The 14,734-nt window shown below is 41.7% G+C and overlaps 1 protein-coding gene across 1 annotated transcript in view; it reads left to right on the top strand.

The window, feature by feature from the left end:
- Positions 1-14,734, top strand: part of map3k3 (mitogen-activated protein kinase kinase kinase 3) — a 150,644-nt gene that overhangs the window by 58,841 nt on the left and 77,069 nt on the right. Inside the window, exon 7 of the mRNA XM_072561046.1 lies at positions 5,540-5,660. Within this exon, the coding sequence (XP_072417147.1) occupies positions 5,540-5,660 (121 nt within the window). The remainder of the gene's footprint in view (positions 1-5,539; positions 5,661-14,734) is intronic.

Below are 14,734 nucleotides of genomic sequence, written 5' to 3' on the forward strand. Positions count from 1 at the left end.
TAACAATGCATGCATCATCTTGGCACAGTTCTAAAGAGTCATGAGAAAGCCTCATGAACTTAAAGTGCAAAAACAACAAATATCTTCAGTTTTTCCTTCTTAATTAGTAAAAGCGTTATGTAACATCATTTAGGTCCAAGGAAGGTTCTGTGGAACAGTATCAAATATGACATTGTGCTGTATCACCTTGACTACTGGCACCCTCACCGTATTCGCTGACAGCACTGCAATTGTGGAGTTTAATCCTGGCACATTCCTTTGAAAATACAGACACAGCTCCGGTTTAGTAAGATTTGATAGAGGTGTGTGTACTTACGATCTGTTGCAGTTACAAATGTGTTTGTAATCTCTACAGCTTAGCCTCCCTAAACTGCTGAAATTCTCAAAAAAAATTATACTAATCTGTTTGCATACCAGCAGCAATTATATGGTGGCATGATGGAGCAGGTTTGAGGGGCTGAATACCTACATCTCCTGTTTCCTATTTTTATTGGGTCATTTATTTGCCTTCTTGACAGAACTCTAGTTGATTAGATTTGTTCCTAGTTTGCTGTGTCCACCTTCTATAAAATCTCCCAGTTACAAGTGACTGCATTCAGGAAGTGCTGCCTGATATGAGGGATCAGATCAGAGCGGTGCTGGAAAAGCACAGCAGGTCAGGTGGCATCCGAGGAGCAGGGAAATCGACGTTTCGGGCAAAAGCCCTTCATCAGGAATAGAGCTCTGATGAAGGGCTTTTGCCCGAAACGTCGATTTCCCTGCTCCTCAGTTGCTGCCTGACCTGCTGTGCTTTTCCAGCACCACTCTGATCTAAACTTTGGTTTCCAGCATCTGCAGTCCTCACTTTTGCCTCATATGAGGGATCAATCTATCAGTGCCAAGTCTGAGTACCCATGTTTGGTTGGCAAAGGAGTTAAGGTTAATATGAACCAGAAAGGAAAGTGGAATTAAAGCCGCAGTCAGAACAGAACGGCCAATATATAGTTGAATGGTGGAGCAGATTTGAGAAACTGAATGCTAACATCTCTTGTTTCCTATTTTCTTATGTTCATTTATTTTCCTTTTTGGTGGAACTCTAGCTGATTTGTTCCTAGTCTGGAGAGGCTAAGACTTGATGTGCTTCCTGTTTTGCAAGTTGATTACAGCTCGCTTAGCTCAGACCCTGGATCTTCTCTCTTTTTGTTTTGAAGCTTGGTATTAACGTATGGGATGCCTTTGATTGCAACGCAGTCTTCAACCATTTTAAACCCTGCAGCATTAGCTTGTGGAATTGAGCTGAAATGGAGACCAGCTATAGTGAGAGTTGGTTGATGAACATTCTCTGAAAGCCCTTTGATAGCACTGTACCATTTTTAAAAAGTTTACTACATATTTCAAAGATCCCAATTCGGGATATTTTGAAAGAAATTTGAAACCTGTTTTTAAGGTTGTTGCTTACAGCGCCTCGATGAATTTATTTGTTGTCACGTGTACCGAAGTACAATGAAAAGCTTTGCTTACCAGCGGTTCAAGTAAATCATAGTCAGCAAGGATGTGCAGAACATAAGATATACACAGAAGCATAAAAGTAACATTACACAGGTGTACGCAGGTGTACAAGAGACATCAGCCTTAGCAAGATACTTGCAGAATTACATTTTGTTTTGCTCAAAAACTGCATAAATCCATGTAAGATTCTGTAAATCTGTTTTTTAGATTAGAATCTGTCTGAACATTGTGGCACAGACTGTCTCACATAGGGCACCTCACACCTTAAATGTATTATCAGTGCTGACATGACACCAATTGTTAAAGTTCACTTGAGAATGTAACTTGAAAAAAGTTCTGCGATTGACAGATGAAAGAACTGAAACCAGCATGTTCATTCTAAAAGACGAGAGACTTAACAAACAATCCAGGTCTTTTTCGATATATAATTTCAGTTACATTACACTGTAAACTTTTGCTATAAATTCTGTGTCTTACAATCTCATACTCCACAACCACCTGATGAAGGAGCAGCGCCCCAAAAGTTACTGCTTCCAAGTAAACCTGTTGGACTATAATCTGGTGTTGTGTGATATTTAACATTGTACACCCCAGTCCAACACCAGCATCTCCAAAACATTATTTGAGGCTAGACAGTCCGTTCAGTAGTCTAATAATGGCCAGAAGGAAGCTGTCCCTGAACCTACTGTTGCAAGTATTTAAGCTTCTGTATCTTCTACCTGATGGAAGGGATTGTCAGAGATCACTACAAGTAGGGTGGTGCCACCTGCAGTAGGGTGTGAAGAGTCTTTTGATGTTGACAGTATTTCAGCAGCAGCGAGCAATGTAAATGGAGTCCAAGGATGGAAGGTTGGATCTCGTGATGGCTTGGGCTGTGCATACCACCTTCTGTAGTTTCCTGGGCAGAGCAGTTGCCATATCAGGCTGTTAAGCACCTGGACAGTATGTTTTCAATTGTGCATCTGTAGAAGTTGGTGAGTGTCCTTATGGACATGGCAAATTTCCTGAGCTGCCTGAGGAAGAAGAGGCGTTGTTGTACCTTTTTGACTGTCGCAATGACATGGGAAGACCAGGATAGGTCCTCTGTTATCATCAGTCCGAGGAAGTAGGCGCTCTCCCAGTTTTCCACCTCAGTTCCGTTGATGTTGATGGGGGCATGTTCTCATCCTTTCTTGCTAAAGTCAATGATCAGTTGTTTAATTTTGCCAACGTTGGGAGAGAGAGTGTTCTCATTGCACTACCTCATTAAACCCTCTATCTCCCAACTGTTCTTTGACTTTTCGTTGTTAGACATCTGGCCTACTACGGTGGTGTCATCAGCGAACTTATGGCATTCGTTCAGAATTTGGCAACACAGTCGTGAGTGAACAGGGAGTATGGTAGAGGGCTGAGAACATATTCTTGGGGGGGGGCTCCAGTGTTGAGTGTTATTGTGGAGGAGGTGTAGTTACCTATCTTCCGTGTGTCGGAAAGCTAAGGATCCAGTTACAGAGGGTGGAGCTGAGACCAAGATCCTGGAGGTTTGAGATCAGTCTGGAGGGGATAATACTGTTGAAGACAAAACTGTAGTTAGTGAGCAGGAATCTGAAGTAGGTGTCCTTGTCCAGATGCTGCAGAGATGAATGCAGGACTAGGTATATGGCTTAGATCAGGACTGGGAGATGTCTGCTGGTACACTGGACGGTGTCTCTGCCTTTGAGCCAGAAACTCAGGGTTCAAATGCCATTTCAGAATCTGATGGCTGTGGAAGGTGTGTTCAGGATGTGACCAGACAGGTTGATTCCATTGTATCTCTTTCATGTGGTAAAATTGGGAATGTCTCTTGGTCAGCATGGCGTGGGATGGGAACTGAAGATGATAAATACATGATAGAGAAAGAGCAAAAGGGTTTGTTGATGGTACATTCTGTGTAGAATGTAAATAAGGTTTGTGTGGCGAGTAGGAAGCATTCAGATATGCATTTTCTCCCACATCTTCCCATGTCCCTTTATCGAACCATACCCCACCTTTCGCCACTGTCTCCCTTAAAGGTGACAGTAGAGAGGACTCAGGTTGAAATCAGTTTCGTTGCACTAGTGCCAGATGACTGCCTAGGACTTAAACCTTTCCCCCTCAGTCCCTCTTTTCTCTCTCGTACCCTAACTGCTATGTAGCCAAATGTTGCACATGTTCATATTACTGAAGAAATTATGCAGGCGATGTTTACATTTCCATCACGTCCAAGTCAAAATCCAGTAAATGTTTGTCTTTCTCTCAAAACGAAGTTTATTTAGGTAAGCAATAGCCAAGGTTTTGTTGTCTGACCTCATTGTTTTCCATCAGCATGGTCAGGTTGGTCTGTGCCAGATGTGAGATGGGTTTTTTTCATTTGAGTGCTGGCTGTTTTTTCCTTGTGTTGTGAGTAACATCGAAAGGTTTTCACAGAAATCACTGTTTTGCTTCGAGCTCCCACTTCCTGTTCAGCACAAAAATTTGCTGGAACACTGATGTACTTTTTATTTTAAGCTTCTCTCTGTAAACTCTGCCATTGGCAGACTGTACCAGCCCCTGCATAACGTCACTGACATCTGCTGACTAATCGCATTTTTTAAAAATATGTCGTCCTACTTTTATCCCTAGAGTAAAAACAAGTCCAGGAAATAATACGTGGCGAGAATGAGTACACAAGTTTTGGATCCCTTGTGTTTATTGTCACTTTTTGTCCTGTTAGTAGGATTAAGATTAAACTTGTTAATGCCAGTAATGCACAACACAAATATTAAATGTAATAACTGCAGGTGGTCATTTTATACTGATTGTGAAACAAGAAATTAAGCTATCATCGAAATAAGGTTCTCGTTCAATTGCAGCATTCAGCAGGTTATCCAGATTTTTGGGTATTGTGATTAGGATCTCAATTCATTTAGAAAAAACATTTTCACCAGAGGCATGCTCATAATTTTCAAAAGTGAAAGCATTTAGTGTTTCCATATCTACTGCATCTTATAGTATTTTGTTTTTCCAATCTGATGTCCTCTCTTCTGAATCTAATAGCTGTAGTTTCACAAGTACCAGCTGAATTGCACCATCCAAAGATATTTAAGTACAATGTGTAAGAATGTGCCATTAAATCATAATACTTGTTGGATATCTGGTGCAGTCACAATGAGCTAAATAGCCTCTGTGTGCACACAACACTTCTGTGATTCTGAGATCTCACCATTCACGTTGTTAGCAGGCCAAACAACCAAATGGTATCATACAGTTTGGTAGTATCCTGGTTATCTTTTGGAACCATAACCATGTTCATAGATCAGCTTCAGAATTTAGATTAGATTAGATTCCTTACAGTGAAGAAACAGGCCCTTCAGCCCAACCTGTCCACACCGCCCCTCCGAAGAGTAACCCACCCAGACCCATTTCCCTCTGACTAATGCACCTAACTCTTTGGGCAATTTAGCTTGGCCAATTCACCTGACCTGCACATCTTTGGATCGTGGGAGGAAACCGGAGCACCGGAAGAAACCCATGCAGACACTGGGAGAATGTGCAAACTCCGTACAGACAGTCACCCAAGGCTGGAATCGAACCTGGGTCCCTGACGCTGTGAGGCAGCAGTGCTAACCACTGAGCCATCGTACTGCCCTCTTGAAGCTTTTCTTTTTCTAAATTGTGAAAATAAAAATCAGATCTACGCTAAAATGTTCCTGAAGTTATTGGTTTGTCATTAAAACTCAACCAAGTTGTCTGATCGTTTTTGACATGATCCAGTTGATTGCTGCTGCCCTAAATCGATCCACCCCCTTGCTCGAGAGTAACAAGTGTGATTTTAACTGTTATTTGCCTTTATGGGTCAGAAGAGAGGAATGAGGACAAGACTAGTTGCACGTTGTTTTATTCCAGTTTTCCACAGTACACACTTCTATTGGCTGGTCTCCAACCGGAGCTCCAGCAACCAGAGTGACCCAAAGAAATTGGCTCAGGGGCCTGAAGTAATTTGATGCTGCTGCCATTATCATTACTGTAGACTGGAAATCATGTGCATATTTAATTATTTTTATCCAAATCTTAGACGTCACCAGCTTCTTCAACCGTTACGAAGCAACTCCGCATTAAGGCTTCTCAGTCAGTGGGCGACATCCTCAGCACCATCCCTCAGCCACCAGAGTCACGGGGCAGGCACCTCTCTGTTGGTGAGTACCAGACCTTCAACAGTTGGAAAAAATGTTAACGAGCTCCTACAGTTTAGGTGATGCAATAAAAATAGGCCGTGTCACTACAGAATTTGTAGAAACATTTATGGAAACCCAGAAGCCAGGGTTTATTTCTTTAACCATATTAGATCTATTTCCAAACAAGTTAATGTTTGGAGTGCATTATGGGTTTAGACTAACAAATTGGAATCTTGATTTTTGGTGGTGCTGCCAATATTTGAGCAAGATTAGATCTTCAACTAAGTTTTGAAATGACTTCTAAAATGTTATAAAACCTGCAGGCAAAGTCTGGGAATTGGATACTTTAACGTTGCTTTGCCATATACCTCACTGGTTATGTTGTTGTGACTATTTCTAACGTATGGGTGTCATATGTCTGTGAGCTAGGTAGTCCCATTTCAAGCATGAGTGCCTGGAACAGCAAAATTCAAATTCCGTTTTCTAAACCTCCCTTTAAAACTTAGATATATGTCTGCATATATATTTTTAAAGACAATGTATGTCCCTGTCTTAGACCAGGTAAAAGAAGGCAGAACTATTCACAAACGGGCCCTTGCTCTATAAAGGTTTCTTCATTCAAAGTAAACAGTTGAGTCTGGACCATTTCGATCATGTGTAACTCATCATCCAGTTTCAAACTCCAAGAGCTTTTTGAGCTCTTACCTGAATTGTTTCATTCTAACATTGACTATATATAGACATTTTACGGGAATGTAGCGAAGCTGTTGCAGGTGGAGTGTGAAATACTCAAGATTGTGCCAACACATGATGCCTTTTTAAACTAGTCCTTTGCCTCTACATTGTCTATAGACCTCTCTTCTCTGCCTATATGTGTACTTATCAAGTTGCCTTTTAAACATTGTTATTGTATCAATCTCCACCGTTTCCTTTGGCAGTATATTCCAGACACTTGCCACCCTCTGTAAAAACAAAAATAAAACTTGCCTCCCACATCTCCTTTAAACTTACCCTTTTTTACTTTAAGCCTATGTACCATGGTATTTGACATTTCTAGGAGAAAGTGAGGACTGCAGATGCTGGAGATCAGAGCTGAAAATGTGTTGCTGGAAAAGCATAGCAGGTCAGGCAGCATCCAATGAACAGGAGAATCGACATTTCGGGCATAAGCCCTTCTTCAGGAATGAGGGAAGTGTGTCCAGCAGGCTAAGATAAAAGGGAAAAGGCTCCAACTATCCATGTCTCTCATAATTTTGTAAACTTCTTAGGTCACCCCTCATCCTATGACACTTCAGTGAAAATAGACCAGATGTGTCAAATCTCTTCTCCAACACCCTCCAATTTGCCAGCAATGTCCTGGCAAACCGTTTCTATACCCTTTCCAAAGCCTCCATGTCATTCTAGTAGTGTGGCAATCGGAATTGAACACAGAATTCCAAATGTGACTGAACTGAAGTCGTATGCAGCTGCAACTTGACTTGCCAATTTTTATATTCTGTGCCCCAGCCAATGAAGACAATCTTGCAATATGCCTTCTTGACCACCTTATCCACTTGTGTTGCCACTATCTGGGAATTGTTGTCCTGTATGCCCAGGTCCCTCTGTATGTGATGCTCTTGAGGGTTCTGCCATTTATTGTACACTTTCATCCTGCATTCGATCTTCCAAAATACATTGCCCCTTATTTGTCTGGATTAAACTCATTTGCCATTTTTCCACTCAAGGCACCAGCTGATCTGCATTCTGCTGTATTCTCTGGCAATCTTCCACACTACCTGCAGTTCCTCAATCTTTGTGTCGTAGAATTGTAGAATCTCTATAGTGTAGAGCTTATCGATTCCACACCGACCCTCCGAAGAACATCTCACCCAGACCCACCCGTGTAACCCTGCATTTCCCATGGCTAATTCACCTAATCTGCATACCTTTTGGACTGTGGGAGGAAACAGGAACATCCGCAGGAAGAGAATGTACAGACCCCACAGAGACAGTTGCCTGAAGGTGGAATCAAACCTGGGTCCCTGACTTTGAGGCAGCAGTGCTAACCACAGCCACCATCCCATCTGCAATCTTACTAATCAGGCCACCTACCTTCTCCTCCAAGTCACTTACCCTGTAGAAAACCACTAGTCACAGACCTTCAGTCAGAAAATCACCCTTCCACCACTGTTCTGTCTTTTATGTCAAATCCAGTTCTGTAACCATCTGGATCCTGTGTGACTTCACCTTTTGTATCAGCCTGCCATGAGGGACCTTGTCAAAGGCCTTATTGAAGTCCATATGGATGACATCTACCACTCTGTCATCATCAATCATCTTTGTCACTTCCTTAAAAAAACTCAATCAAGTTTGTGAGGCAAGACCTTCCCTGTATAAAGACATGCTGCTTATCACAAGTAAGTCCATATTAATTCCAAATGTGAGAAAATCCTATCCCTGAGAATCTTCTCCATTAATTTCCTGGCCACTGACATAAGGTTCATCAATCTGTAATTTCCCAGATTATGCCTGTTGCCCCTCTTAAAGGAACAATGTTGTCTATTCGCGGGTTCTCTGGGAACCCTCCTGTGACAAAAGAGGATACAAAGATTTTGTAGAAGACCCCAGCAGTTGCCACCCTCAGTATTTTGAGGTAGATTCTGTTAGGTCCTGGGATTTATCAACCTTAACATTAACCTTAATCTGTTAGAATTCTCTGAGGAGGTAACAAGCAGGTTATGAGATGTTATCTATCTGGACTTCCAGAAGACCTTTGGTAAGGTGCTGCACAGGAGGCTGCTGAATAAGATAAGGGCCTATGTGTTAGAGGCCATGTTCTAGCAAGGATAGAAGTTTGGTTGTCTGGCAGAAGGCAGAGAGTGGGGATAAAATGGTCCTTCTCAGGATGGCAGTTGGTGACAAGTGGTGTTCCTCAAGGCTGTGTGTTGGGATCATAACTTTTCATTTTATACCTTAATGATCTGGATAAAGGAACTGAGAGCACTCTGGCTAAGTTTGCAAATGATTCAAAGTGGAGGGGCAGGTAATATTGATGAGATAGGGAGGCTGCAAAAAGGTTTAGACAGGTTAGGAGAGTGGGCAGATGAAATACAACTTGGGAAAGTGTGAGGTCATGTGCTTTGGTAGGAAGAATAGAGGCATGGACTACTTTCTAAATGGGGAGAAAATTCAGAAGTCTGAAGTGCAAAGGTACTTGGAAAGTCCTAGTCCAGGTTTTTCTTAAGATAAACGTGCAGGTTGAATTGGTTTTAGAAAGGCAGATACAATGTTGTCATTCGTTTTGAGAGGACTAGAATGTAAAAGCAGGGATGGACTTCTGAGACTTTATAAGGCTCTGGTCAGACCACATTTAGAACATTGTGAGCAATTTTGGGCCTCATATCTCCGGAAAGATGTATTGGCCCTGGAGCAGATCCAGAGCAGGTTGACAAGAATGATCCCAGGAATGAAAGGCTTAACATATGAAGAAGGTTTGAGGACTCTGGGATTATACTTGACGGAGTTCAGAAGGATTAGGGGGATCTGACTGGAACTTACAGAATACTGAACGGCCTGGACAGGGTGGACGTGGGGAAGATGTTTCCATTGGTAGGAGAGACTAGGACCCGAGAGCAAGCCTTAGAGTAAGGGGAAGACCAGAGTTAAGCAGAAACGTCTTGAGCCAGAGAGTGGGGAATCCGTGGAATTCATCCACAGAAGGTTGTGGAGGCCAGGTCATTGAGCATATTTAAAACAGATCGATAAGTTCTTGATTGCCAAGGGGATCAAAGGAAAATGGGGTTGAAAAATCAATCATCCAATGGCAGCGCAGACTCGATGGGCCGAATTTCTGCTCTAATGTCTTTTCATGAAAACAAACCTTCCAGCTCAACGAGCAAACCTAAATCCACATTTAATGGTCCAATTTTTCCCTCATAATTGCTGGTTTGAGTTCTTTCCTGCTAGTCCTCCAGTGTTTATTAAGCACTTTTCTGTTTTTATTTCTTATTATCTCTGTATGTTTCAGATTGAACTTCTGAATCTCAGACCCCAGATAATTTCTCTTCCTTCTGTAATTCCAGGGCATTTAGTCAATTCTTGTTTTCAGTTACCACTGTTGTGGGTAGATAACATCGCTCAGATCTAAGGCTCTCTGGGATTATGTGGTCGAGGAATATCCCAGTTGATGCCTTTATCCACTCAGAGAAACTAACCAACAAATTGTTTTAATATTCTAAAACTTAAATCATTTGCCTTTGTGGCATGAATGTTAATAAAACCTTATCTTTGTGGGCAGGGTTCCTTTATTTTATTTTTTCTGAATTCATTACTGGGCTGTGGACATCACTGGCAATACATTGCCTGCCCCAGATTAATTTGATCTTTAGGTAAGATTCTATCCCTTTTGGATTTGGGGTTGTATGTAAAGCAGACCAGATAAGGGCAGCCGATTTCTTCCCATAAAAATAGAAATAGGAGTATGCCATTGGGGCCCTCAAGCCATCTCTACCATTCAATAAAATCATGACGAATATGGCATAGAACAGTACAGCACAGTACAGATCCTTTGGCACTCGATGTTGTGCTGGCCTTTTATCCTACTCTAAGATCAGATGAACCTACATGCCCTTCATTGTACTATCTTCCATGTACCTATTCAAGAGTTACTTAAATGTCCCTGATGTATCTGACTCTACTACCACTGTCGGCAGTGCATTCCACACAGCCACCACTCTCTGTGTAACAAACCTGCCTCCGACATCTCCCTAAAAACTCCCTCCTATTACCTTAAAATGATGCCCCCTCGTGATAGACATTTCTGCCATGGGAAAAAAGTCTCTCGCTATCTACTCTGTCCATGCCTCTCAACATCTTGTACACTTCTATCAAATCACCACTCATCCTCCTTCGCTCCAATGAGAAAAACCCTAGCTCCCTCAACCTTTCTCCAGTCCAGGCAGCAACGTGGTAAATCTCCTCTGCACAGTCTCTAAAGCTTCCACATCCTTCCTATAATGAGGCGACCAGAACTGAGCACAATATTCCAGGTGTGATCTAACCAGGGCTCTATAGAGCTGCAGCATAGCATTGCGGCTCTTAAGCGCAAACCCCCTGTTAATGAAAGCCAACATACCATACGCCTTCTTAACAACCCTATCAATTTGGGTGGCAACTTTGAGGGATCCATGGACATGGATCCCAAGATCCCTCTGTTCCTCCACATTTCCAGGAATCCTGTCTTTAACCCTGTATTCTGCATTCAAATTCGACCTTCCAAAGTGAATCACTTCACACTGTTACAGGTTAAACTCCATCTGCCATTTATTAACCCAGTTCTGCATCCTGTCAATGTCCCGTTGCAACCTACAACAAACCGCCACGCTATCCACAACTTCACCAATCTTTGTGTCATCGGCAAATTTACTAACCCATCCTTCCACTTACTCATCCAGTCATTTATAAAAATCACGAAAAGCAGAGGTGCCAGAACCGATCCCTGCAGAACACCACTGGTCACCAAACTCTAGGCTGAATACTTTCCATCTACCACCACCCTCCATCTTCTATGGGCCAGCTAATTCTGTATACAGACAGACAGACTTGCCTGTCTCCTATGCCTCCTTACTTTATGAATGAACCTACAATGGGGAACCTTATCGAACACCTTGCTGAAATCCATGTACGCCACATCCACTGCTCTACCTTCATCAATGTGTTTTGTCACATCCTCAAAGAATTCAGTACGGTTTGTGAGGCATGACCTACCCCTCTCAAAGCCATACTGACCATCTCTAATCAAACTATGGTTTTCCAAGTAATCATAAATGCTGTCTTTCAGAATCCTCTCTAATATTTTGCCCACCACTGATGTAAGACTGACTGGTCTGTGATTCCCTTCTTGATCAAGAGAATAACATTTGCCACCCTCCAATCATCTGGCACTATTCCAGTGGACAATGAGGACAGTGAGGATGCAAAGATCATAGCCTGAGGCTCAGCAACCACTTCCCTTGCTTCCTGTATTAACCTAGGCTATATCCCATCTGGCCCAGGAGATTTATCTATGCTTAAACATTCCTTGTGCGTTTTCATTCTAACCCTTGATTCCCCAACTGATCAAGAATCTATCTTTCTCAGCCTTCAATGTAAACATCTCTCTGTGGCAAAGAGTTCCCAAGACTTAAAACTTTGAGAGAAGAAATTCTTCCTCATTTCAATCTTAATTTGGCATCCCTTTCTTTTGAGTCTATGCCCTCTGATTCTAGATTCTCCCATGAGGGAAACCATCCTCGAAGTCCCCAAAGAATCCTATATGTTTCAATGTGATCACTTCTCATTCTTCTAAATTCCATTGAGTAGAGTCTCATCCTGTTTAGCCTTTACTCATAATATAAACCCTTCATATCAAAGGTGATCCTGCCTCCAAAGAAATAATACCTTTCCTTAAATAAGGGAACCGAAAGTATGTGGTCTCACCAGCAACTTATACAGTTGTACGAGGACCTCCCTACTGTTATACTCCAATCCCCTTAAAATAAGGGCCAATATTCCGTGAGCCTTCCTGATTACCTGTTGCATCTGTGTGTGAGATTCTGTTTCGTATAACTCAAGGGGATGTGGTGGCCTAGTGGTATTATCACTGAAATGTTAATCCAGAGACTCCGATAATGCGATAATGTTCTGGGGGTCCAGGCCCGAATCCCACCACGGCAGATGGTGGAATTTGAATTCAATCAAGAAAGGAAATCTGGAATTAAGAGTCTGATTGTGACCATAAATCCAGTAACGATTGTCTGAAAAACCCATCTGGTTCACTCATGTCCTTTAGGGAAGGAAATTGCCATCTTTACTTGGTCTGCCCTACATGTGACTTCATACCCACAGCAACGTGGCTGACTCTTAACTGCAATTAGGGATGGGCAATAAATGCTGGTCCAATCAGTGACGCCCTCAACCCATGAATCAATTTTTAAAAAATTAATATCCCTTTGTGTTACAGTTCTTTGTAGTTTTTTTCCTTTTAAATAATACTGTTCTTTTGTTCTCCCCTCCAAAATTAACAACTTCACATTTCTCGCATTATACTCCGTTTGCCAACTTTTTATCCATTCACTTAACATTTCAATATCTCTCTGTAAACCAGAAACAAAATCAAAAATTACTGGAAAGCTCAGCAGGTCAGGCAGCATCTGTGGAGAGAAAACCAAATTAAACTGTGTGCAGTTTACCCAGGGTCACTGGGCCCGAAATGTTAACTTTGCCTTCTCTCCACAAATACTGCTCGACCAGCTTTTTCCAGAAATTTCTGTTTTTGCTACTGATTACAAGCAGTTTGCTTTTTTTCTCTAATTTAAACTGTATCCCCCTTGTGACATGCCTTTCCAAATTTGGCTACAGTACATTCACTTCTTTGCTCTAAGTAGTTGTGGTCCCAGCACTGATCTCTGTGGAACCCCATTGTCATAGGTCGCCAACCTGAAAAATAGCCCTTTATTTCCACAAGTTCTCTACCCAATTGCCAATACTCTATGCAAGCCAATATGGTAATTCATTATCACAGGCTGTTATCTCATGACTTAACTTTTTGTGAAGTAGCTTGTCAGATGTCTTCTGGGAGACCAATACAACACATCTACTGGATCCTCTCTATCTGCTGTGGTTGAGACTGCCTCAAAAATAGTAAATTAGTCAGACCCTATTTCCTTTTCATGAAGGTTGATCAGATAATGATTTTTCAAATGTGCTGCTATTACTTCCTTACTTACTGATTCCAAAATGTTTCCAACAAATATTTAGCTAATTAGCCTATTGTTACCTATGGGGGTCACATGAGCAGTATTCCAATCCTCTAGTGCTTCTCCAACATCCGACAATTTTGGAAAGTTACAACTAATGCATCAACTCTCAGTGTAGCTACTCTTAGGATCCTGGGATGCAAACTATCAGGGCCAGGGGATTTTTGTACTTACTGTGATGCTACTTAATTTCTTCCCAGTATTCTTCAGTATTAATAGGGTATTTGAAATACATTCCACAATAAAGATAATGCAAAATATCTGTTTAACTCCTCAGTCATTTCCTTGTTTCTCAAAATTGTCTCCCCAGATTCTTTTTCTGAAGCGTCAATGTTCACTATGACCTGTGTTTTTTTTGTACTTTTGAAAAAGCTCTTATTGTTGGTTTTATATTATTCATCATTTTGCTCTTGTTAAGGGCTATCAGTGTCTTTGGCTTCCTTTTGTGTTTTTTCTTTCAATTTGATACTCTCCTTAACTTCCTTGATTAGACATGTCTGATTTATCTCTCTCATAATCATTTTATCCTTACTGGGATTAATTTTTGCAAGAGTCATGAATTATCTCCTTACATGTTTGTCACTGCTTGTTTAATGTCATTCCTGATAATCTATCCCCCCAGTTCACTTTAGCTAACTTTCCTCATTTCATTGTAATTGCTCTTAATAAAGTTAAATACGGAACTACCTGCCTGTCCGCCTAACTTCGTATTATCAGCGAACTTCATCAGAATGCCCCCAGTCCCTTCATCCAGATCATTAATATATAAAGTGAACAGCTGTGGCCCCAACACTGAACCCTGCAGGACATCACTTGTCACCAGCTGCCATTCTGAAAAAGAAACTTTTATCCCAACTCTCTGCCTTCTATCAGACAGTCAATCCCCGAGCCATGCCAGTAGCACACCTCTAATACCATAGGCCCTCACCTTATTCAGCAGCCTCCTGTGAGGCACCTTCTCAAAGGTCTTTTGGAAGTCCAGGTAGACAACATGCACTGAGTTTCCCTGGTCTAACCTGCTTGCTACCTCTTCAAAGATTTCTAACAGGTTTGTCAGGCTTGACCTCCCCTTACTAAATTCGTGCTGATTTATTCTAATCTGACCCTGTACGTCCAAGAATTTAGAAATCTCATCCTTCACGATGGATTCTGGAATTTTACCTACAACCGAGGTTAGGCTAATCGGCCTATAATTTTCCATCTTTTGTCTTGATCCTTGCACAAGGGAGATACAACAGCGATTTTCCAATCATCTGGGACTTTACCTGACTCCAGTGAGTTTTGAAAGATCACAACCAAAGCCTCCACTATTTCCTCAGC

The sequence above is a fragment of the Chiloscyllium punctatum genome, chromosome 42 (assembly GCF_047496795.1).
Source record: "Chiloscyllium punctatum isolate Juve2018m chromosome 42, sChiPun1.3, whole genome shotgun sequence".
In the NCBI taxonomy this organism is placed as follows: Eukaryota; Metazoa; Chordata; class Chondrichthyes; order Orectolobiformes; family Hemiscylliidae; genus Chiloscyllium; species Chiloscyllium punctatum.